This window comes from Ascaphus truei, chromosome 6, assembly GCF_040206685.1.
Source record: "Ascaphus truei isolate aAscTru1 chromosome 6, aAscTru1.hap1, whole genome shotgun sequence".
NCBI classification, from domain to species: domain Eukaryota; kingdom Metazoa; phylum Chordata; class Amphibia; order Anura; family Ascaphidae; genus Ascaphus; species Ascaphus truei.
The window spans coordinates 7,850,854-7,875,423 of NC_134488.1; the positions used below are offsets into that span (position 1 = coordinate 7,850,854).

At 44.1% G+C, this 24,570-nt stretch overlaps 1 protein-coding gene across 2 annotated transcripts in view; it reads left to right on the plus strand.

Moving 5' to 3' along the window:
- ST14 (ST14 transmembrane serine protease matriptase) overlaps positions 1 to 20,413 on the plus strand; it is a 116,085-nt gene extending 95,672 nt beyond the window's left edge. For both annotated transcript variants that reach the window (XM_075603353.1, XM_075603354.1), the window contains exons 14-19: positions 925 to 1,038; positions 2,789 to 2,917; positions 13,528 to 13,714; positions 14,114 to 14,388; positions 15,423 to 15,559; positions 16,144 to 20,413. In XM_075603353.1, the coding sequence (XP_075459468.1) occupies positions 925 to 1,038; positions 2,789 to 2,917; positions 13,528 to 13,714; positions 14,114 to 14,388; positions 15,423 to 15,559; positions 16,144 to 16,308 (1,007 nt within the window). In that variant the 3' untranslated portion in view covers positions 16,309 to 20,413. The remainder of the gene's footprint in view (positions 1 to 924; positions 1,039 to 2,788; positions 2,918 to 13,527; positions 13,715 to 14,113; positions 14,389 to 15,422; positions 15,560 to 16,143) is intronic.
- The last annotated feature ends 4,157 nt before the right edge of the window (positions 20,414 to 24,570 follow it).

Below are 24,570 nucleotides of genomic sequence, written 5' to 3' on the forward strand. Positions count from 1 at the left end.
GGAGGGGGCCAGGGACACGTGGGTGGGAGGCTGTGGGGCCAGGGACACTTTTGGGGGCCAGGGACACTTTTGGGGGCCAGGGACACTTTTGGGGGCCAAGGACACTTTTAGGGGCCAGGGACACTTGGGGGGCCAGGGACACTTGGGTGGGTGGGAGGGTGCCAGGGACACTTTGGGGGCCAGGGACACTTTTTGGGGGCCAGGGACACTTGGGTGGGTGGGAGGGGGCCAGGGACACTTTTTGGGGGCCAGGGACACTTGGGTGGGTGGGAGGGAGGGGGCCAGGGACACTTGGGTGGGTGGGAGGGGGCCAGGGACACTTGGGTGGGTGGGAGGGGGCCAGGGACACTTGGGTGGGAGGCAGTGACTGGGTGGGATGACTTACCTTGCCGCCGGACGCTTTCCCCTGCTGCCCCCGATATCCCCTGCTGCCCGGGACGGGAGGTGGGCTTGGGGGCACGGGAGGTGGGCTCGGGAGGGGGTGCCACGGGAGGTGAGCTCGGGAAGCTGGCCGCGGGGGGAAGCGGGCCGCAGTAGGAGCTCGTACTTCCACCCTCCCCCATGTAACGTGCGGGCCGCAGAGGAGCTGGTACTTCCTCCTCCGTCCCACGTTGGGAGCGGGGGGGAGGAAGGGAGCGGGCCCTGCTTGCCCTGCGCAAGCGCGTGGGACCGCGGGGGAATCGCCGCCATTGTTTTTTAACTTGAGCGGGGGGACGGGAGACACCGCGCGGCCAGCCTCGCTGCGACCCGGCAATTTTGGTGCCGTGGCCCGGTGCCGGGTCGCGACCCACTTGGGAAACGCTGGTCTAGTCAATGTACAAAAATATGAGGCACATCACATTAAAAGGGAAAATGCGTGTCTGTGAAACCCTATGTTGGCTACCTGTTGGAGATTCTGAAAGTCTAATCATGGTATCTTTTCAGAGTGCCCAGAGAAGAGCTTTAAATGTGGAAATGGAAAGTGTATCCCTGAGACACAGAAATGTGACAGGACCGATAACTGTGGGGATGGTTCTGACGAATCAGACTGTGGGAAAGGTGAGTAACGTTGATCAGTGAGCAACAACAACAGCGTTAGTACTTCATTCCTGTCATTAAATCTATACCTCAATGAAGAGATGTGGAGAAAAATGCAAACATAATGCAAAGTGAGAAAACAAAATGTTGAATTTATAAATTAGTCTCCATGCACATTAACACGATGCACCTTAGCTTCTTTCACTCTGCATTTGTATCATACCTATCAGTGTTACTCTTCAATGAGACACAATAACTAACGCGTCTCGTAGGACGCGACCCTTCACCGTGTACCCACACCATGTCCAACACCCCACACCATAAACCCCAAAGTGAGTGTATGTGTGTGACTGCGCAGCCACTAGTATGAACAATGTTATAGTTGGTGCACTTTAATGGAAGTTACCTGCCGAGCGCTCGGGCCCGCAAACAGTCTTCACAAAGGATCCGACGACGTGGGGCTGTCTGTGATGTCCTCTGGGGTGATCCCACCCAGTGGCTGATGATACTCCTGGAGAGGTCTGGTCCTAGACCTCTGGGATGAAGCTGTGACAGTCTCTGTGTCCCTTGCTCCACACACTAACGTGACAGGTTCCTATTCTAGGGCCAGTCCCTGTATTAAGTATACTTGACTGGGACTCAGGGCCTATCTGGGCCTGATGGTATTCGGGCCTAGTGTAGAGGCTACTTGCCTCTCTACACTCTGAACTCCTACCTCTTCCCCTTCCCGGTCTTCTCTGGCAAATGTGCTCCCCTGCGCAACCTCCTAACCTCTCCCTGCTCAGTCTCTCCGCCCTATTGGCTCCCGGGCGTCACCTGGTCTGGCTGAGGCTCATGGGACTTGTAGTCCCCTGCTCTAAACCTCCTTTGGTTGGTCTGTGCTTCGCGCGCTACTGCAACCACTTGCTGCGCATGCGCGACCTCTCGTGTCACCGTCGCCTACGGGACTCACTGTGCATGCGCAAATACAGAAATGGCGGCGCCCTGGATGCTCGGGCTGACGCGGAACCTCTGGTGCACCGGAGCGCTCCCTGCAACCTTCCCTGACTCTCACCACAACGGAGGTGAGGGTCAGCCTGGGGGACCTGGCTACACATATATGATATAATCAGCATACATGTGCAAATAAGATGTCATACAAACTGTGGGCAGGCCATTTATAAAGACAGAAAAAAGTAAGGACTCCAGAACAGCCTTGGAGGAACCTAACCGTTAATATCCAAGTGGTTAGAGTTAGAGCCTACGATAAACACACATTGGGATTGCCCTAATAAATAAGAGAGAGACTAGTTTAAAGCATGGGGTAGAGTACTGGAGCTTGTTTAAGATAAGTGTGGTCAACAGTATCAAAAGTCTTTGCAAAATCTAGGAATCTACTAAGTAGCGCTATTCCACAAGAAATATTCCAGCATGACTTTGTAAATGTGGCCACATACAGCTCATCCAAGTGAATGGGCTGTAAGGTGTCTTCCACCCTGGAATGATTCCTATGAATTTACACCATTTGTTAAATAGGGTCCTTTTCTGCCGATTCACTTGGATGTCTTCCAGCACATAAGGCTCAGATTCATTAAAGGGTGCTATGCTTTATAACGCTTTAACTCCCATTCAATTGAATAGGATTTGAGACTTGCTAAAGTGTAGCACTCTTTAGTGAATCTGGGCCAAGCTGTCGTACGTAGTAGCACTTCTTAATAAATATTTCCCTATGTCGTTAGATATTATTGTGGTAGAAACTTGATGGTCTGAGTGTCTTTTCCCTGTCTTCTAGCTCTCATCACCACCTGCACAGATTATATCTACAAGTGCAAGAACAACGAGTGCATTACTAAGAATAACCCAGAATGTGATGGTGAAAAAGACTGCAGCGATGGTTCTGATGAGGTTGCAACTATGTGCAGTAAGGACAGAGCCCATACAACTGTGCATCAAGAACCTCTCTTATCCTTTATATTTCTACTATTGTGTTCGATATCTCTACAATATAGATCTAGACCTTATTATACCCAAATGAACCCCTATTTAAATTATCTTCTTGCTAAGACACCCTATTGGTTTATCAAATATTAGGTTAATTAAAGTCCCTAAAAACTGTATAGAAATGAAACGCAAAAAATGATTGACTACTAAATTTTACAAGTACATAGATAATGTGTGTATATTTATAGTGCCACCAATGTACACAACACTTTACAGAATTATAATACAGACAGCACATGGAGATAATCAACAGTTTTACCAGCGCGCTATGAAAAAATAGATTCTCTTGCACTCGAGATGAAATAGGATCCAAAGCGCAAAGAACACTTAGAGTAGTATGTCAATATTTGTATTGTGTAAAAAAGCTAAGGGATGCACGTACAAAAACAATATCAGTAAAAGCAGTGGGTTTAAAAACCGTGTATGGCCCGGATGGATCAGAGATCAGAGCTCCTACCCCATGAAGAGATAGCCTGGAACCCCAATCACAGACTGAAGGACCCACTCCTAAAGGGCTGAACTTCATACTATATACATATATACATATATACATACATATATATACATACATATTGTATTGTATTGTATGTCTTTATTTATATAGCGCCATTAATGTACATAGCGCTTCACAGTAGTAATACATGTGGTAATCGAATAAATAACAGATAATATAAATAACAGATCATGGGAATAGGTGCTTTAGACAAACATAACATTAAGGAAGAGGAGTCCCTGCCCCGAGGAGCTTACAATCTAATTGGTAGGTAGGGAGAACGTACAGAGACAGTAGGAGGGAGTTCTGGTAAGTGCGTCTGCAGGGGGCCAAGCTTTATGTATCATGTGTTCAGAATGTCCACAGTGCTATTCGTATGCTTCTTTAAGCAAGTGTGTCTTAAGGTGGGTCTTAAAGGTGGATAGAGAGGGTGCTAGTCGGGTACTGAGGGGAAGGGCATTCCAGAGGTGTGGGGCAGTCAGTGAAAAAGGTTTAAGGCGGGAGAGGGCTTTAGATAAAAAGGGGGTAGAAAGAAGACATCCTTGAGCAGAACGCAAGAGTTGGGAAGGTGCATAGCGAAAAATTAGGGCTGAGATGTAAGGAGGGGCAGAAGAGTGTAAAGCTTTAAAAGTGAGGAGAAGAATGGAGTGTGAGATGCGGGATTTGATTGGAAGCCAGGAGAGGGATTTCAGGAGGGGAGATGCTGAGACAGATCTAGGAAAGAGTAGAGTGATTCTGGCAGCAGCATTTAGGATAGATTGTAGGGGAGACAGGTGAGAGGCAGGACGGCCGGACAGCAGGAGGTTACAGTAATCAAGACGGGAGAGAATGAGGGCCTGAGTCAGAGTTTTAGCAGTCGAGCAACAGAGGAAAGGGCGTATCTTTGTTATAGGAAAAAGCGACAAGTTTTAGAAATGTTTTGAATGTGAGGGGCAAATGTGAGAGAGGAGTCGAGTGTGACCCCTAGGCAGCGTGCTTGGGCTACTGGGTGAATGATCGTAGTTCCAACAGTAATGTGGAAGGAGGTAGTAGGGCCAGGTTTGGGAGGAAGTATGAGTATACATACACATACACATACATAGTTACATAGTAGATGAGGTTGAAAAAAGACGTACTTCCATCAAGTTCAACCTATGCTAAATTTAGACAACAGATACTTTATTCTCTATCTATACTTACTTATTGATCCAGAGGAAGGCAAACAAAACCCCATTAAGGGGAAAAATTAATTCCTTCCTGACTCCAAGAATTGGCAGTCGGATTAATCCCTGGATCAACATCCTTCCCATGTATACTTATTTGGTATTTCCCTGTATACCTTTCCCATCTAAAAAGATGTCCAACCTTTTTTTGAATAAATCTATTGTATCTGCCATCACAGTCTCCATGGGTAATGAATTCCACATTTTAACTGCCCTTACTGTAAAGAACCCTTTCCTTTGTTGCTGGTGAAATTTCCTTTCCTCCAACCTTAAGGGATGGCCCCGAGTCCTTTGTACTGCCCGTGGGATGAATAGTTCTTTTGAAAGCTCCTTGTATTGTCCCTGAATATATTTGTATATAGTTATCATATCCCCTCTTAGACGCCTCTTTTCTAATGTAAATAAATCTAATTTAGCTAGCCTCTCCTCATAAGTTAGAATGTCCATCCCCTTTATTAATTTGGTGGCTCTTCTCTGCACTCTCTCTAGTTCCATAATGTCTTTTCTTAGGATTGATGCCAAAAATTGTACTCCATATTCAAGGTGTGGTCTTACTAATGCTTTGTAAAGGGGCATAATTATGTTTACTTCCCTTCCATCCATTGCCCGTTTGATGCAAGATAAGATCTTGTTTGCCTTTGCAGCTACTGCATGACATTAGGCACTATTGCTAAGCCTGCAGTCTACAAGCACTCCTAAATCCTTCTCCATCAAGGATTCCCCCAATATATCTCCATTTAATTTGTAAGTCGCCTTTTTATTCTTGCATCCCAAATGCATAACCTTACATTTATCTGTATTAAACCTCATTTGCCATTTACCTGCCCACGTTTCCAGTCTCTCCAAGTCCTTCTGAAGAGAAATTACATCCTGCTCTGATTCTATTATCTTACACAATTTAGTATCATCAGCAAAGATGGAGACTTTGCTCTCGATCCCAACTTCAAGGTCATTAATAAACAAGTTAAAAAGCAGGGGTCCCAGTACCGATCCTTGAGGTACTCCACTCACGACTTTAGCCCAACCTGAAAAAGTTCCATTTATGACAACCCTCTGTTGTCTGTCCTTTAACCAGTTTTCAATCCAGGTGCATATATTATTACTGAGTCCAATTTTCTTTATTTTGTACACCAACCTCTTGTGTGAAACCGTATCAAAAGCCTTTGCAAAATTTAAGTAGACTACATCAACTGCATTACCCTGGTCTAAATTCCTACTTACCTCCTCAAAGAAACAAATAAGGTTAGTTTGGCAAGATCTATCCTTCATAAATCCATGCTGACTATTACTAATAATTTTGTTTTCCATTAAGTATTCCTGAATATTATCCCGTATTAAACCTTCAAGTAGTTTCCCTACTATTGAAGTCAGGCTTACAGGTCTGTAATTCCCCGGGTGTGATCTAGCTCCCTTTTTAAATATAGGCACCACATCTGCTTTACGCCAATCTTGTGGTACTGAGCCTGTGGAAATGGAGTCCTTGAATATTAAATATAATGGTTTTGCTATTACTGAGCTTAACTCCTTGAGAACTCTTGGATGTATGCAATCGGGGCCAGGTGCCTTATTTACTTTCATTTTTTCAGGTCGCTTACGAACTTCTTCCTCGGTTAACCAATTGGTCATTAATATGGAGGTTGTGGCTTCCTACTGTGGCGCTACTATTGAACTTGATTCTTCCCTGGTAAACACAGAGGCAAAGAATTTGTTTAATACCTCTGCTTTTTCCTTATCTCCAATAATCTGCCTACCCATCTCACACTGAAAGGGTCCTATATTTTCTTTTCTCGTTTTTTTGTTATTAAGGTACTTAAAGAACTTTTTAGGGTTGACCTTACTTTCTATTGCAATCCTTTTTTCATTATCCATTTTTGCTAATTTAATTGCCCTTTTGCAATTTTTGTTATAATTTTGATACGATGTCTCTGTCCCTTCTGACTTAAAGAATCTAAACGCCTTCCTCTCCTTGTCCATTTCCTCCCCTACCTGTTTATTTAGCCACATTGGTTTTGACTTATTTCTTTTATACTTATTACCCAAGGGTATACACTGATAAGTGTGCTTTTCTAACAATGTTTTAAAGACTATCCATTTATCTTCTACATTTTTCCCTGCAAAAACATCATCCCATTGTAGTACTACTAGATTAGACTTCAGTTTATTAAAATCTGCCTTTCTAAAGTTTAAAGTCTTTGTTGAACCCAAGTAATCTGTTTTTTGATAATTTATTTCAAATGAGACCATGTTATGATCACTGTTACCCAAATGTTCCAGGACTTGAATATTTGTTATTACTTCTACATTGTTTGATATGACCAAATCCAGAACTGCCCCTCTCCTGGTTGGTTCCTCAATAATTTGGGTCATATAATTATCTTTAAGCACCCCCAAAAACCTGTTTCCTTTTGTTGTAACGCTAATCTCATTGCCCCAGTCTATGTCTGGATAATTAAAATCCCCCATTATGCAAACATGACCCAGTTTTGATGCCTTCTCCATTTGCAAATGTATTTTAGCTTCCTCAATCTCACAGATATTTGGTGGTTTATAGCATATTTCCACAAACATTTTCTTTATACTTTTACCTCCACTGCTAATTTCTATCCACAAGGTCTCTACATTTTCATCATTCCCTTCATAGACATCATCCTTATAATAGGTTTTAGATCTGGTTTAACATATAGACATACTCCACCTCCCCTTCTATTTGTTCGATCCTTCCGAAAAAGAGAATACACCTTTAAATTAACTGTCCAGTCATGAGTTTCATCCCACCATGTTTCAGTAATGCCTATAATATCATACTGCTCCCTTGTAGCTATTAATTCAAGCTCCCCCATTTTATCTGTCAGGCTTCTTGCATTAGCAAGCATGCATTTAAGTTTTTTTTCAGCCTGTACTATTATCTTATCTGCTCCTTCCTTTCTGCTCCCACTTGGTTTAGTCTATGGAAGTTTTCTAGTATTATCTCTATTTACTATGGGTATCTCACTGCTTGTCAAACTTCCACTTGCCCCCATTCTACCTCCATACCACCTTGTATCCTCATCTATTCCATTTAGTTCATTATCTGTTTCATTCCCCTCCCCCCTCCATCCTAGTTTAAAATCTCCTCCAACCTTTTTAGCATTCTCCCCCCTAGCACAGAAGATCCCTCTTCATTGAGGTGCAATCCGTCCCTAGAATATAGATGGCACCTCTCAGAAAAGGAGTCCCAGTGCGCTAAAAACCTAAACCCCTCCTTCCTGCACCACTTTCTTAGCCATGCATTAACCTCCCTGATCTCTGACTGTCTCCCTGCGGTAGCGCATGGCACTGGTAGTATTTCAGAAAATACTACTTTGGAGGTCCTTGCCTTAAGCTTTTGGCCTAGATCCCTGTAATCATTTTTAGGACCCTCCATCTTTCTCTAACTTTGACATTGGTGCCAACATGTACCAAGACCGCCGGGTCAATCCCAGCCCCCCCCCAACAATCTGTCTACCCGATCCGCAATGTGCCGTACCCGAGCACCCGGGAGACAACAAACTGTTCGGTTCATGTGGTCCCAGCAACAGATTGCCCTATCTACCTTCCTAATAATGGAGTCCCCTACCACCACAATCTTTCTTTGCATCTGAGCATCCTGAGTCCCCACTGTGCTGGAGGAACTATTCCCCTGGCTGATAGAGGAATTAGTCTCCCCCAGCCTTGCCATTTCTACCCCAACATTCCCAATATCTTCACTCAACATGGCAAATCTATTGGGATGTGTCAGCTCAGAAACGACCTGCCTCTCCCTATTGCCCCTGCTTCCCCTTCTAACTGTCACCCAGCTACCTACCTGCTCCTCACTAACAGCAACTAAGCTACCTACCTGCTCCACACTAAAAGCGCCACCATCTGCACCACTAGTCGAAGCAAGGGCCTGCTCAATGAGCACTAATTCCCTTTCAAGATTGCCAATGTCCCTCAATATTGCAAATTGTCTCTTCAAATCAGCGATCTCTGATTCTAAAGAGACCACCCGCTCACACCTCTCACAGCGGTATGCTCCTTGGAACAGCTGCTCCAAGTGCACATACATGTGGCAAGATGTGCATTTGAGTGGCATTTTCAATCCTGCTCACTCTAGCAACTATGAAGTTTAGAAGTACTAACAGTAAACTGTACTTCAATAAACTATACCTTGTTTAACTGCTTCCTTGTTCAAACTGCTTCTGGTTCTAACTGCACACACTTTAACCAATCAGCACTTCAATCAACCACACAGATCAATCAGTACACACAAGCCATATACATATACATATACATATACATATACATTTACATACATACATACACACACACATACATACATACATACACATACATACATACACATACATGCATATACACATACATACATACACATACATACATACACACATATATATATATATATATATATATATATACATATATATATATATATATATATATATATATATATATATATATATATATATATATATATATATACACATACACATATATATATAATACTGAGTTAAGTTATGGTGAGTAAAAAAAAGTGACAAAAACCCTCCACAGCAAAGCAAATATGCAAATGTAAATACAACTGTATGCTCATCTGCATCTGTTAGGCAGGTCTGCAACCCCGCCTTTCCCCATTATCACCCAGCACACAGCACTTCCACTGCAGCAAGGTATTCTGGGAAATGACATGCAAATGAGCACACAGTGCCACTTTTTGCATCAAAAACCATTTTTAACATGGTTCCCTATAGGCTTAAGCTTGCTGCATGGTCACAGCTTTGAGCACAGCCAGGGTTAAGGTGCATACCCAGAAAACCACCCACAGACAGCTGTTTCGACCTTAATGGGTCTCATCAGTGTGTCTGTGGGTGGTGTGTATATATATATATATATATATATATATATATATATATATATATATATATATATATATATACATACATACATACATACATACATACATACATACATACATACATATACACACACACACACACACGTACGTACGTACGTACGTACGTACGTACGTACGTACGTACGTGTGTGTGTATATATATATATATACATACACACAGACACACACAGACACACACATATATATATATATATATATATATATATATATATATATATACACACACACATATATACATATATACACACATACATATATATATATATATATATGTATATATATATACACACATACACACATACACACATACACATACGCACACATGCTCACACGCATGCATACACACATGCATACATACATACACGCATACATACATACACACACACACACACACACACACACGCATACATACGCACACACGCGCGCACACACGCACATATATATATCTGAAAGTGTTGTTTATGCGTCCCTGTAGACAATTTGATTTGGTCCGTTGGTCCGGACGCACTCTCATTGGCCGGTGTGTCCTGCCCCCCCACGGCTCTCATCGGCCAGTCGGACTCGCCCCCAGTGAGCCGCCGCTGAGACACCCTCCTGCACACCCTCCCGCACGCACCTCCAGTGAGCCGTCGCAAACCACCCGCACGCAACGGGCCCTGGCTAGCAGCGTTTTTGGATGTCCCTCTCCTCTCCTGGAAATTTAATGTAAGGCCCCAAAGGGGGTCAATTCCTGGGAGGAGAGGGACTCCGTGGTGTGGTCCGGCCGCCCCATCTGCGGCCGGAGTGCAGCATGGAGTGATCGTCAGGCGGGCAGGAGAGGGGCCGGGACTCCGGTTCCCGCTCTCATTCCCGTGCGCACCGATTCACGCCTACACACCGCTGCAGAGCAAGCGGTGGGGTAGGGCTCCAGGGGGATAGTGTACGTGGGAGGAACTGGGCATGAGGTGCCGCCTCCTGCCCCCCACATGGTGGCATGGCGCTGGAGGGAGAGTGTGCGCGGTTAGGAGCTGGGGGAGTTAGCGGCACAGGAGGCGGGCGCGCCGGTCTCACGCGCGGCATCGCCTCTTCGGGAGCATGGCGACATGTCTCTCCTCCTCTGTAAGTACGTAGTTTGGAGTGATCGGCAGGCAGGAAGGAGGAGGAGAGGTACCAGACTGGCGGCCCGCTCGGGGCAGGGGCATGGCAGTAGGAGGGGGGTACCAGCACGGGAGGCGGGCGCGTGGGTCTCCCGTGTGGCACTGCCTCCCGCCCCCCCATATCGAGGGCTGCAAGCGGCGACGCTAGGAGGAGTGTGCTCAGGAGTGTGCTCAGTAGGAGCTTGGGGGTTAACAGCACGGGAGGCGGGAGCGTGGGTCACCCGCGTGGCTTTGCCTCCTCGGGATCAGGGCACCGGGGGGAGAGTGTGATGCTGCCTCCCTCCTCTCCCCCCCATCCACTATTAAAGGGTGGGATCGGACATGTTATTGTGAGGGGGGGGGGGGGGGAACGCAGCTGTGAAGGGGTTGTAGCGGATAGAGAGGGAGAGCGGGAAAATTACATCCCGAGCAATGCCGAGTATATCAGCTAGTACATGCATACATACATGTTCGGAAATAATTGGACACTGATACAAGTTTTGTTATTTCGGCTGTGTACCAAAATAAATTCAAGTTACAGTTAAATAATGAATATGCGCTTAAAGTGCAGTCTATCAGCTTTAATTTGAGGGTATTCACATCCAAATTGGAGAAATGGTTTAGGAATTACATCTCTTTAATATGTAGCCCCCTCTTTTTCAAAGTACCAAAAGTAATTGAACAATTGACTCAAAAGCTGTTTCATGGACAGGTGTGGGCTATTCCTTCATTATTTCATTATCGATTAAGCAGGTAAAAGGTCTGGAGTTGATTCCAAGTGTGGCATTCGCATTTGGAAGCTGTTGCTGTGAACACACAACATGCGGTCAAAAGAGCTCTCAATGCAAGTGAAACAGGGCTGCAAAAAAAAAAGACAATCCATCAGAGAGATAGCAGGAACATTAGGAGCGGCCAAATCAACAGTTTGGTACATTCTGAGAAAAAAAAGAATGCACTGGTGAGCTCTGCAACACAAAAAGGCCTGGACTTCCATAGAAGACAACAGCGGTGGATGATTGTAGGATCCTTTCCATGGTAAAGAAAAACTCCTTCACAACATCCACCCAAGTGAAGAACACTCTCCAGGAGGTAGGCATATCATTATCCAAGCCTACCATAAACAGAATACTTCACGAGAACAAATAGAGGGTTCACCACAAGGTGCAAACCCTTCATAAGCCTCAAGAATAGAAAGGCCAGATTATACTTTGCCAAACAATATCTAAAAAAGCCAGCCCAGTTGTGGAACAGCATTCTTTGGACTGATGAAACTAAGATCAACCTGTACCAGAATGATGGGAAGAAAAAAGTATGGAGAAGGCTTGGAACGGCTCATGATCCGAAGCATACCACATCATCTGTAAAACATGGTGGAGGCAGTGTGATGGCATGGGCATGCATGGCTTACAATGGCGCTGGGTCACTCGTGTTTAATGATGATGTGACAGACAGAAGCGGCCGGATGAATTCTGAAGTGTATAGGGATATATTGTCTGCTCAGATTCAACCAAATTCGGCGAAGTTGATTGGACGGCGCTTCACTTTACAGATGGACAATGACCCAAAACATACTGCAAAAGCAACCCAGGAGTTTTTTAAGGCAAAAAAGTGGAATATTCTGCTATGGCCGAATTAATCACCTGATCTCAACCCGGTCGAGCATGCATTTCACTTGCTGAAGACAAAACTTAAGGCAGAAAGACCCACGAAACAACAACAACTGAAGACAGCTGCAGTAAAGGCCTGGCAAAGCACCACAAAAGGAGGAAACCCAGCATTTGGTGATGTCCATGGTTCCAGACTTCAAGCAGTCATTGCCTGCAAAGGATTCTCACAAAGTATTAAAAATGAACATTTTATTTATGATTGTGTTAATTTGTCCAATTACATTTGAGCCCCTGAAATAAGGGGACTGTGTATGAAAATGGTTGCAATTCCTAAACGTTTCATACGATATTTTTGTTCAACCCCTTGAATTAAAGCTGAAAGTCTGCACTTCTATTGCATCTCGGTTGTTTCATTTCAAATCCATTGTGGTGGCGTACAGAGCCAAAATTATGAAAATTGTCAGTGACCAATTATTTCCGGACCTAACTGTGTGTGTGTGTGTGTGTGTGTGTGTGTGTGTGTGTATGCATATACACGCATGCATACACGCATGCATACACACACACACACACACACACACACACACACACACACACACAAAACAGGCGCACTCCTAGTGTATTAAAGTATAAAAATAATTTATATGACTGAAAAGTATAAAAAGCGCACTCACAAACAGATATAAGCATGTATGAGTAATAATCGCCAGGGAGCTGCATGGATCCACGCCAAACATTCAGTAGGTAGTAAGGTGCCTCCTCTGCTGCATGCAGTAGTTCAACAAGGGTGTGTGGATATTCTGTATCATCCGTGATGAAACGCGTAGGACGTTTCCTGAAGCGGCGAGTGTAGCAGCTGTTTTTACTGCAAAGCAAACAAAGAGCCAATTGTGGAGAGCGGAGAACGGACTGTCATCTCATTATTGTATTGTGAGTTCCTGCAAGCTCCTGTGGCAACTAGAGCCAACACACGGTGGTGGAGCCGGAGGAAGTGTTTCTATGGGACACAGAGTGGAGACATCACAGAATATCATACAGAATATCCACACACCCTTGTTGAACTACTACATGCAGCAGAGGAGGCACCTTACTACCTACTGAATGTATATATATATATATATACACACGCTCACACACTTCTGTGCATTTACCTATCTTCTTATTTCTCCATCTCATTAAGACTGTGGAAAACGACCATATAGCCGGAAGACCAGAATCGTGGGTGGTGTGAATGCCGACATTGGAGAATGGCCATGGCAGGTCAGCCTGCATATTAAGAATGGCTTACACACATGTGGAGCCTCTCTTGTGTCCACCACCATGTTGTTATCGGCTGCTCACTGCTTCCAGGATGAACCAGCAATAAGGTATATATCTGTGCTCACGTAGGGCATTTTTAGTATGTAGGATAGTTGTGCAATCATTGTCAATGCTCCAGTATAGTCATAGTGTAGTGTTAGTGGATCAAACTTCATTGTTTGTAGGTTTCTTCTGTCTGGTCTGTCTATTCTCATGGTGTATGCAGTGCAGTGCTACTGTCAGAGGCAGAGAAGACACCTAGAAATCATGAAGCTTGATCCCCCTAACATATAACTAACAATAAGCTATAGCTTACTTTTATCTCTCTAGTACTGTGTCAAAAACTATAGCATGAATGAGTTATGCACTATTATCTCTTATTGAACGGTGATGGTTATATAGAGAGGGTTTTTTTTTTCATTTCCAATTCAGTCCATCACAATGATTTGTTTACTTTCTCCTTGCAGGTACTCTGACCCATCTGTGTGGACAGCGTATTTTGGTGTCCACGACCAAAATAAGCGCACCGGCAATGAAATTATGCAACGCAAGATAAAGCGCATTGTGGCACACACAGGATTTAAGGACCACACCTTTGATAATGACATTGCTGTGCTGGAGCTGGATAGTCCAGTGACCTTGACTGACTTTATCCAACCAATTTGCATACCCGACAGCTCACACAACTTTCCTGTGGGCAAAACGCTGTGGGTGACAGGCTGGGGGGCCACAACTGAAGGAGGTGAGAACAGATTTTGGACTGTTCACTTGTTTACAGATTTTTGAATATCAGGAAGTAATATTATAAGTGTGTGTACGTATGTGTGTTAGAGGGGCAGGCATTTTAGTCTATTGAGCTGTCTCGGTACCAGAGATGAGCAACATGTTCACTATATTGGCAAACCTTTACAAAATGTTCCTGTTTTTGAAACATCAAACTTTTAATCAAGTTTGCCCAAGTAAACCTCTTGGCCTGAAATAGTGGAGGACATCGCTCATCTATACAATGCATGGAGTGAGATCTGTGAACACACCGATACCTGGGAAATAACCCTGCATGCATATTGACATTAGCTTATGTGCATCTTCAAAGTAGCTTTTCAGAGGTATATAAGTCAATGGATATTCTACAGATTTTTTTTTATTTCAGGGTATATTCTTTGGCACACCGCCAATTTTGTTCAAAATTTAGAAATTGTATTTGACTTGTGAATTTCGCCTGAAATTTATGGAGAATTTTCAAACGTTTGAGTGAAACATAGACATGGTGAATTTGGACTAGACGGCATATTGTGTGTGTGTGTGTGTGTGTGTGTGTGTGTGTGTGTGTTTTTTTTTATTAACTTCTGCTTCTGCAAAGTACAGTACTTTTTCATCTACCGTAGGTAGGAGCAACCAAGCACATTTAAATAGGGATTGATCATGGATTAGGAGGGTCAGCTGGGAAAGTTACACATTTTGAACTACTTAGAACTATATTTATTGTGGCAACAAAATCTTACCGGTCAGTGTACTCATTGGGTTCAATGAATTATTGCTAACTAGTCTTGTTTATCTTATTTATTTATTTATAAAATATTTTACCAGGAAGTAATACATTGAGAGTTACCTCTCGTTTTCAAGTATGTCCTGGGTTTTTTTTTTTTTAATAAAAGTCAACTCCAAGTAATGTTCTAATGTTGAGGATACCGTGATTTAATTAACCTGTAGAAGTATACTTAGGTGTGTGTTGGTTTTGAAGGCTCAGTGTTCATTGTTGATGCTTTTCCCATGTAGGTAGTGGATCTGCAATACTACAGAAGGCAGAAATCCGCATCATTAACCAGACTGTGTGTAACGACGTCCTAGATAACCAGTTGACTCCTAGAATGTTGTGTGCCGGCTTCCTCAGTGGAGGCATTGATGCCTGCCAGGTGAGCGCTCCATTGCTGACAGCTTTTTCTATGTAAACATGTAAACTACTTGATAATAAGCGGCAACATATCAGTTTTATATAAGCCCTCTCATGCCAGTACACCTTGCACCTTGCCACAATATCACTTGAGAAAGACCACCAGGTCGAAACGTTGCTTGTTTTTGGCTTTAATAAATCAGAATTAGAAAATCCGTCGGTGCGCTGCGATGTCTTCCTTTTATATATTCCTGGGTATGCTGCAGGCTATCATCTTCTCGCATGGAGCACCGGTAATTGTACCTTTTTTGGTTTTCATTGTGAATTGCAGCAGCCATTTTAACTTCCCTGGGAGGTCAATTTTCAGCAAGTGGTATCTTAAGAATGAAACTACACAATGTAAAAAAAGCTGGCAAAAGTGCAAAAGCACTTTATAATGGTTAAAAAATGGAAACATTAATTTTGTTATGAGTAATAGGGGGAAATTCCTATTTAGGCCTTTAAAAAAAAAAATATATATATATATATATATTTAATTTATCTCCTCCACAAGCACATAGACTCCCTCCTGTCTCATAGCCCTGTTTTGTGTCTGACCTCTTGTAGGGAGATTCTGGAGGACCTTTGTCAAGCGTGGAGATGAGCAATGGCAAGGTATACCTGGCTGGCATAGTGAGCTGGGGAGATGGCTGTGCCCGAAGGAACAAGCCTGGTATATACACACGGATCACCAAGATGAGGGACTGGATCAAGCAGCATACGGGCTTGTAAGAGATCCACCAAAACGATGATGATTTTAGGCGTTCAGGATACTTTTATTTTACATATCTTTTGGATTTTTTTTTTCATTCTTATTTTAAGAGTCTTAAAATGGGTTTTGTGTCCAACCTATGTTTTCTTGAGACTATTACAAATACCACTCCACACAATTACCGAAGTGAGAAAAGAGGGGGAATCTTGAGCCATTTCTCCCCCCCCCCAACTATCTCTGTCTTGTACGTTGCTAAACTCCTCTTGTTCCCAAGTAAGAAGAGACTTGAACTGGATTTTTGCCTGGGCTCTCTGTGAAAAGGCCAGGAACAGACATTATGCGGCAATTTGGCTGCATGGACTCCTCAATGGATTTTTATTATTAAACCTTGTTGACAAATGAAAAAAGCAGAAGCCACCCATATACTGTGCACAGACCAGGAGATTCCCAGTTTGTCCACGGACAGGACATGTATTCACTGAATACACTCCTAACGCTGGGCTTACCATCACGAGAAGATGGAAGGGATTTCAGGCTTTCTGGGCCTCAGCTTGTTAAGGGGCAGGAGAGTGAAATTATTTTTTTATCTTAGATTTTGAAACCCATTGAGCAGTTTGGCGGAACAGAGCTTAAGCCCATCAGTGCGGGATGAGCCTAGAACACATTGCATTTGAAGAGCAATTGTTTTGGCCGCTAGTGCCAACTCCATTGTTGTGAGACATGCCATCACAGAGATTGTCTGCTTCAGGCCAGGTCCCCGCTGCGGCACGCACACCACACACCACAGCCCTTTATGGGACAGGCCCCAGTGGCTGTGTGTGTGTGTGTGTGTGTGTGTGTGTGGGCACGCAAAGCGTGATGACGCGTACGCTGGCAGGGAAGACCCGAATTTTGTCTTCCCCTGGTCGGCGTGCAGCAAATGAAAGGGCTGATATGCCCCGTCATGGCCCTGCCCCCTACACATCCCATCGCTCCCCTACAGACTGCACAACTACTGTGCGTGCGCCACCAGGCGTGTGCTCTGCAGGTAACACTAGGGACGTAGCCTGAGAGTATATTATCATATGTCCCTGTCTGTCTTTATGTAAAAATGTTACTACGATGTTTGAAAGTCTATATGTTCATGTTAAAAGAAACCTTAGACATTGTTTCTATTATTTTATTAACCACTTCCTCTCCGAAATCGGCTTTTCTTGCAGTAGCTGACATACTACCCTCTGATAATAAACCATTGCTCTAATAAACTCCTGAGGCCTTGTTCAGCAACAATTGCTAAATATTGCAGGATTTTGTTGACACACCCTTCATTTTCTTTTTGGCTGTAGTACTCAAACTTCTTCATAAGGACAACTAAACCGGAATTATCAATGCATTTGCACACAGATTAATGCAACCAATTTGAATCTGAATAGGATACTTGTTGGTTGCATCAATAAATTGATCTAATTTAAGGACCTCAGGAGAGTTTTGTAAACCCCTGCTTTAGGGGGCAATATTTCTGTTTGTATCTAAAACCTGCAACGGCATATCTTTTCTTTTATACATGTACATTTCCCTTAACTGAAATAGGAATTCCTAGGTCTTCATATTCATATATGTTTGTGTATATAAATAAAAGTGATAATGGATACAGATGACTTCTACTAACTACTGTCACTCAAGTACTTGTATTGTCGCATGCTGTGATCGTATTGTGGTGAGTATTCTGTGATGTGGCCTTAGCAACCCCAGTTCGATTCCGGGTAACAGCAGTTTTACTGTCACTCAAGGGCAGAAAGTTATGCATGTACAAAGTAATCAACACATTTTATATTGAGACAAATAATTCAGTAGTGGTAAAACCTATTGTTATTAATTTTGTTATGATACACATTTTTTAAGACTACGGTGTTTCAGTCTTCGGGCATGCATGACATATGAAGCTGATTGTTTTTACACATGCAGCTCAAGCACATTATGCTGAGGGCTGGAAAAAGCCAACACCTGGATCCATCAGTAGGCAATGATGGTATCTAAATACTACTGATGGATTTCTTTCAAATTGTACTTCTGAATAACACTTTTCCTGCTGCATAATTTAAAGAGGCAGTAAATATTAGGTGCTGTTACCATATTTTTTTATCATGTTTGTGTCCCATTTAGTCAGGGTGGGATTGGCATTGCCAAAATGTGCCTTTAATTTTTTTTTTTTTTAAAGAAATATATCTAGTTTAGAGATGAGGTAATGGGAGAATGATATGGGTGGTTGTGGAGCTGGACTATGGTGTTTATAGCTCTAAAGCTTTACAATCAGGTAAATTTGATTTAATCTAAATAACTATGTAAAAATGTACGTTCCCCTCCCAAATTCTGTGCTCGCTCTTGGGAAACTACTTTTTTTTAATGCACAAGGGTTGAGGAGATGCTGAGAGTGTATGCTCCCTTTTCTGTATACTGTCAAGAAGTGTGTGATAAAGCTTGTGCTTGGCTTACTATACATGCTGGCCATTCTGCAGATGCATTTGTACCATTTGGAGCTAAGACCTTTTTTTTATACTTCTTGGTAAGAAGACTGAAATGCATGAGGAGTGTTGACTTTAAATAAAGTGGCAATAGAAACAACCTCAAGGTTGGACTCCTCCTAGGATTTGAATCCCCAATCCTGGCTTTTTCCAGTGTATTAAGTCTCTTTCTAAATGTCTTCCTGCTCAGAAACTTGGGCAAAACAAGTGCACTTGCACCATAGTTATCAAAGGAAAACCTCTATTGTTTTCTGTAGGTTTCATTTTCCTCTATTTTTTTGCAGGTGGGAGACTTTCATAGCCATTGTTATTTGAATACAACTTGAACAATTGGCCTCCCTGTGTACTGCATAAGTTATAACTCTTGGAAAACCCCTATTTAAAGAGATGAATGATTTAAAACCTTTCAGTCTATTTTCAAACAAAATGACCACTAGATAAGGAATTAGCAGTGATGTTAAGAGCATTACAGTATTTGGAACACATGTGTCTCACTTTCCTCTCATCTTTACTGACTTTAAAGAAAGGAAGATCTCTTCATCCATGTTTCTCCTTCTTTAGAAATCCCAGCTGCTGTGCATTTGCAATCTTAAATATAGCTAAAACAGAGGCTTCAATGGTTTTGACAAATAGACCTCCCTGTTTCCTTTATGTAAAGGAAAACATTAAAAAAGAGAAAAGGCAATGTGTTCCTGGCTCTTCTGGCCACCAAAAGCCTTCAGAGACAGGTTGATAATGTGGCAGTGGTGAGAATAGCATTAGGACATGTGTGGGTCATCTGTTGCCCTAATTGTTACTTTTATTAGGCCGTAGTGAACAAAATGAATAGATGCTGTTGCTCTTCTCATTTGAAGACCTCAAAGTTCCCCTTTACTTCAAGACTGTGCTATAAATCAGTAAATTGAAGCTCACTGTGTTAATAGATTATAACGGGCTGATTATGTACGTAGGGGTATTTGAGAGGCCGGATGTTACCGTTTCTGCTAACCTTATCACTGAGGTGGAGCAAACAGGTCTGCTTTTCAATGGGATTATTCTTTGTTCTAAATGTCTCAATCGATTTGCTTCAGAATTGCACCAGTTTTGCCTTTATTCATAAATTCGCTAAGCACTGACATGGGATATTGCATCTCAATCCGGAATTACCAGTCCGTCAAGTCAAAGGCAATTGACACCGCTTAGAATGCACAAGGCATGAAGGTTGAACCCAGGCAACCAATCTATTTTGTTTACTTTTATTCTAAGTGGGACTGCACCTTTTAGTGACAGTATCACATGTACAGGGTTACTGGAGGTGAAGAGGGCATAATTGAGCTATTCTGACACAAGTATCCTATTAGTGACACTATTTTTGCAGCACAAACTTTGAGTAGTTATATTGGTAATTGACAAGTGCGTTGGAGACTGGGATACTTTTGTGGACTGCTAAAATGGGATTTAATAGTGTGTAAAAATATTTAAAAACCTCATAGTTCTCCGATTCATGCACATACATGAAAGGACGTGAGGTTGAGCAAGTTCTGTACAAACGCTTTCATCAATGTACAACTCACGTGCATCTAATCTGCCCTATTTTTGGTAAGAGGTAAATTTCCATTTTATTTTAATATTGTACAAGTTAGTTCACAAATATTTAAAGTCACAGTAAATTTTGGGGGGTGTTCAGTTCACACTCCAAGATTATGAATTAATCTAATAAACCCTAAGATTTGCTTTGACAATTGAGTGGAGATCGGTCAGTGTATCAATGGTAACTATCACCACCAATTAAATGGCCCTATGACAGAGCTGTGCATGAAGCATTTACCTTACAAATTCATTTGGGTATATGTTTAAAGGCCAAAAGGGTGCAAATCTGGAGCAAAACATTGCACCACATGTTTCCAAGAAAACAAAATCCTATTGCTTTTCAATGGGATTTTTCTTTGTTCTAAATGTCTCAATCGATTTACTTCAGAATTGCACCAGATTTGCCTTTATTCATAAATTCGCTAAGCACTGACATGGGGTATTGCATCTCAATCCAGAATTACCAGTCAGTCAAGTCAAAGGCAATTGACACCGCTTAGAGATGCAATTTCCTGTATTGACGCTGAATGAATCTTTCCCATAGTATCTTTGATCTTTGCTGAATGAAGCAATCTTTCTAACCTCACAATCCTAATTTCTGAAATTGAGAAAGGACCTTTGCTTTACTGCCATGCAAGATCATATGAAAAAGCATCCATTTATAACTATGTTGGTCCAATAATAGGTGTCTTGAAATGCAGCCTCTAAAACTCTCCCTCTTATGTTTAAGCAATGCTAAAGGAAAAGGCAGATGAACCGTGCTGCACTCAATTAAGATGCAAAATATCTATTGCCAAATACTGTGCAGATTACCAGGCTGGTCAATATTACAGGGGAAAATACAAATAGATCCCCCCACTTTTTTTTTTTTTTTTAAACTTCCCTTTAAACCCATTCTTCTCTTCGTCCTATTGCTAGAATTGCCTTGTTGCATTTATGTTCATGGTATCTTAAAATCTGTATGCACTTTTTAAATCACACTCCGATACTGTTGCTGATCAATACATTTATTGCACTAAAACAGTGGTTCAAAATCCAGTCCTCGAACCCAGAACAGGTCAGGTTTTAAGGATAATGCTGCTTTGGCACAGGTGGTTCGATTGAGACACCTGTGCTGAAGCAGGGATATCCTTTAAACCTGACTTGTTGGAGGCACTTGATGACCGTAGTTGGAAACTACTGCATTAAAATAATACACACCACCACAAGACAAAAGCAGCTGTACTACTATATTATTCTTTTCAACATGGTATCTTTATAAATCCAAGGATATCATTATAATTCCTCATTCAAATGCTGGCAAGAAAGTGTTACTTTTAGGACTTAGAGGTAATATTGTCAGTTTTATATATATTATTATTTTTTTTTAGTTTAAAAAAATATTTAAAAGAAATGGATGTTTTGGTCTTTTTTTTTGTATCTTGCATTGTTGTAATGAATAATCTAATCTGTCAAATAAAGAGTTTTCTATTGTGTTGAATTAGTGTCACTCACTAGAAGGTATAAATATAAGGCAGATAGATATAGATGAGAGAAAACGAAGGGGGAAAAAGCGCAGCATCTAGTGCATTATTTCATGTATACAATGTTTAAACCACAAAGCTAGAGGTAGAAAATAGACAAACATTCTTGTAAAAAAAAAAAAAAAAAAGCGCGTTGCTGGATGAAATACCCAAATAGTAAATCTGCAGGGGGATGCACGTCACGGGCAGTGGATATTCACCGTTGAGTGCAAATAGCCGCACGGCTATTCGCACTCAGTAGGAAATAAAATGGAAAAAATAAACATCCCAGCCAGGAATCAAACCCTGGTCCACTCTGTTAATGGCCTGCAGCATAACCACTGAGCTATAAGACTTTCTGATGTGTTTTTTGTGAATAAAGGCAGAGAAACCCAATGACATTACAGTGTTCATAACAGCTCGGCTATTCGCACTCAGTAGGAAATAAAATGGAGAAAAAGACAGAACACTCCCCTACTGACATTCTATACCCCCTGCATCTGTAATCAGCGCGGCTTTAGGCTGAGTCCCCAGTCAGCACTGTGACACGCGCCCGGCGGGGGGGCGGTGCATGTACAGCGCTAGACCGTGATCTGCGGTCTGAGGGGAGAGAGAAAGTTTGTGACGGGAGGGGTGTGGCGGTAGGTTTGCGGGGGCGGGGCCACGACGTCCCGCGGCTGGTTCGCCCTCATTGGCTAAACCTCCGGCGGGGGCGTGGCCACGCCTCCGTCACAAATGCCAATCTCAAACTCCCCTGCCTGCCTGAAAACCTGTCGCGCACCGCTGGGGAAAGGTGCGCGACAAGGTAGGGACTGGGACCGGAGGAACTGGGTGGGCGGGGCTTGATCGCACAGGCGTGCGCTGTAATAGTTAGTGGGACCGCAGCCTTAGGAGCCGCTACCGCATGCGTGCAGAGGCGTGTGGAAATGCAGGCGACAGGCAAGTTTAAATATACGCGCTGAGGGGAGCGGAGGAGCGGTCACGTATCAGCAAACAACCAATGGGGATGAGGGACTAGCACTGCCTCCCGCCCCACCTCCGCCACACCCTCAAAGCGCGCTCACTGCCTCACCTGTCAGGCCACAAAAAAGCACCAGCTTCTGCAGGCGAGGCAGAGCAGGAGCGGCCCGAGGCACCATGCCCGAGTCCTTAGGCCTTAGCTTAGGCGCTGACCCGTGCTGAGGCACGCTGCTGCTCGGCACTGAGCCCCTGCAGCCGCAATGAGAGTGGCTTTAGCAGGGGCTCGCGCACGCCTGCGGAAGCGTGTCTTAAGAAATCTTTCGTTTCTTAGCTTGCCGGAGCGCAGGGCCGGTCATGTGAGCGGTTCGCCCAATGAGGGCGAGCCAGCTCTGTGACGTTACTGGCCCGCCCCCAGACACGCCCATAGACGGCGCGCGCTCTAAGGCCAGGGAAAGCACCGCTTTCCCTCAGCCTCAGCGCGCCTCCGCACGGCTTCAGTCTCTATGGACTAAGCCTTAGGCTGCGGCCTGAGAGGGATCGTGGCGTGCTGGCACAAGAGCGCTGCGCCCTGCTCGGCCGTGCAATTTGTGGCTAGGTGCACGCTCATCTGGGGGTGCGGCCACAACGGCACTGAGCTGGTATATATCTGTCTCTGTCTCTCTCACTAGGAATGTGTAATATAAAAAATATCTGCAATAAAATAAATATTAAAAAAATAACCAAAACACCCCCAAAAATCAGACTTACCAGCAGGGGGTGGGGGGTGCGGCGTGAGAGTGGTGGCGGAGGTACTGGGGGTGGGGGAACAATGCTGCGGGGGGGGCGGCAGTACGGGGGTTTCCCGCGGCTGCGTGGGTTGTCTAGCGGCTGCGGGGGGTGACGGGACAGCCCTGTCATGCGGGGGGAGGGGTGGCGGTGCAGAGGGGGGGGGGGTGTGGCGGTGCAGCGGGGGGGCCCGGTGGCTGGTCACAGCAGTTGCCGCCAGCCCTGCTGCAGGCATCACGCCACTGCTCACCCGTGCAGCAGTGTGCTGCGGGGGTGGGTCTGATGCAGGCCCGATGGGGGGGGGTCAGAGCAGTTGACACCGGCCATGAAGCACCTGCCTCGCGATGCAGGTCCCACGCGAAACGGGGCTCCCTCTGACGCCGGCGTGCCGGAAGCTTAACCCAGACTACTTCCGGCGCAACCACAGGGATACACCGCGATTTTTTTTGCAGCGATTTCTTATTTTTTTTAATTAACAGGCGCCCGGCCGCGCAGGGGGCATGGGCGGCCGGGTCCCCCTGGCCCACGGGGCCAGGGACGCCAGTACCCTTTCTCCCCCGCTGTTGGCGGCCCTGATTAAAATCAATGGTGTACAGCACATATCGTAACCCAGTTTATAATTGGTATACATCATTATGCATAAGGCCGCGTCCATGTTTAGTGCTTGCGGGCGGAGGCGCGCTTCCACTCGGCACTGAGCCCCTACAGCCGCAATGAGAGCGGCTTTAGTAGGGTCTCGCTTCCGCTTCCGAGCGCTTGCGGAAGCGTAGGTCTTAGGGAAATTTTACATTTTCCCGCTTGCCGGCGCGCTGGGCCGGTCACGTGAGCGGTTTGCCGAATGAGGGCGAACCAGCTCCGTGACGTCACTTGCCCGCCCACCGACACGCCCCCGACGCACCCCCGGACGGAGCGCTGTCTAAGACCAGGGAAAGCACCCTAGACAAACCGGAACGTAGCCGAGTGGGGCGAGAGACTCAATCACACC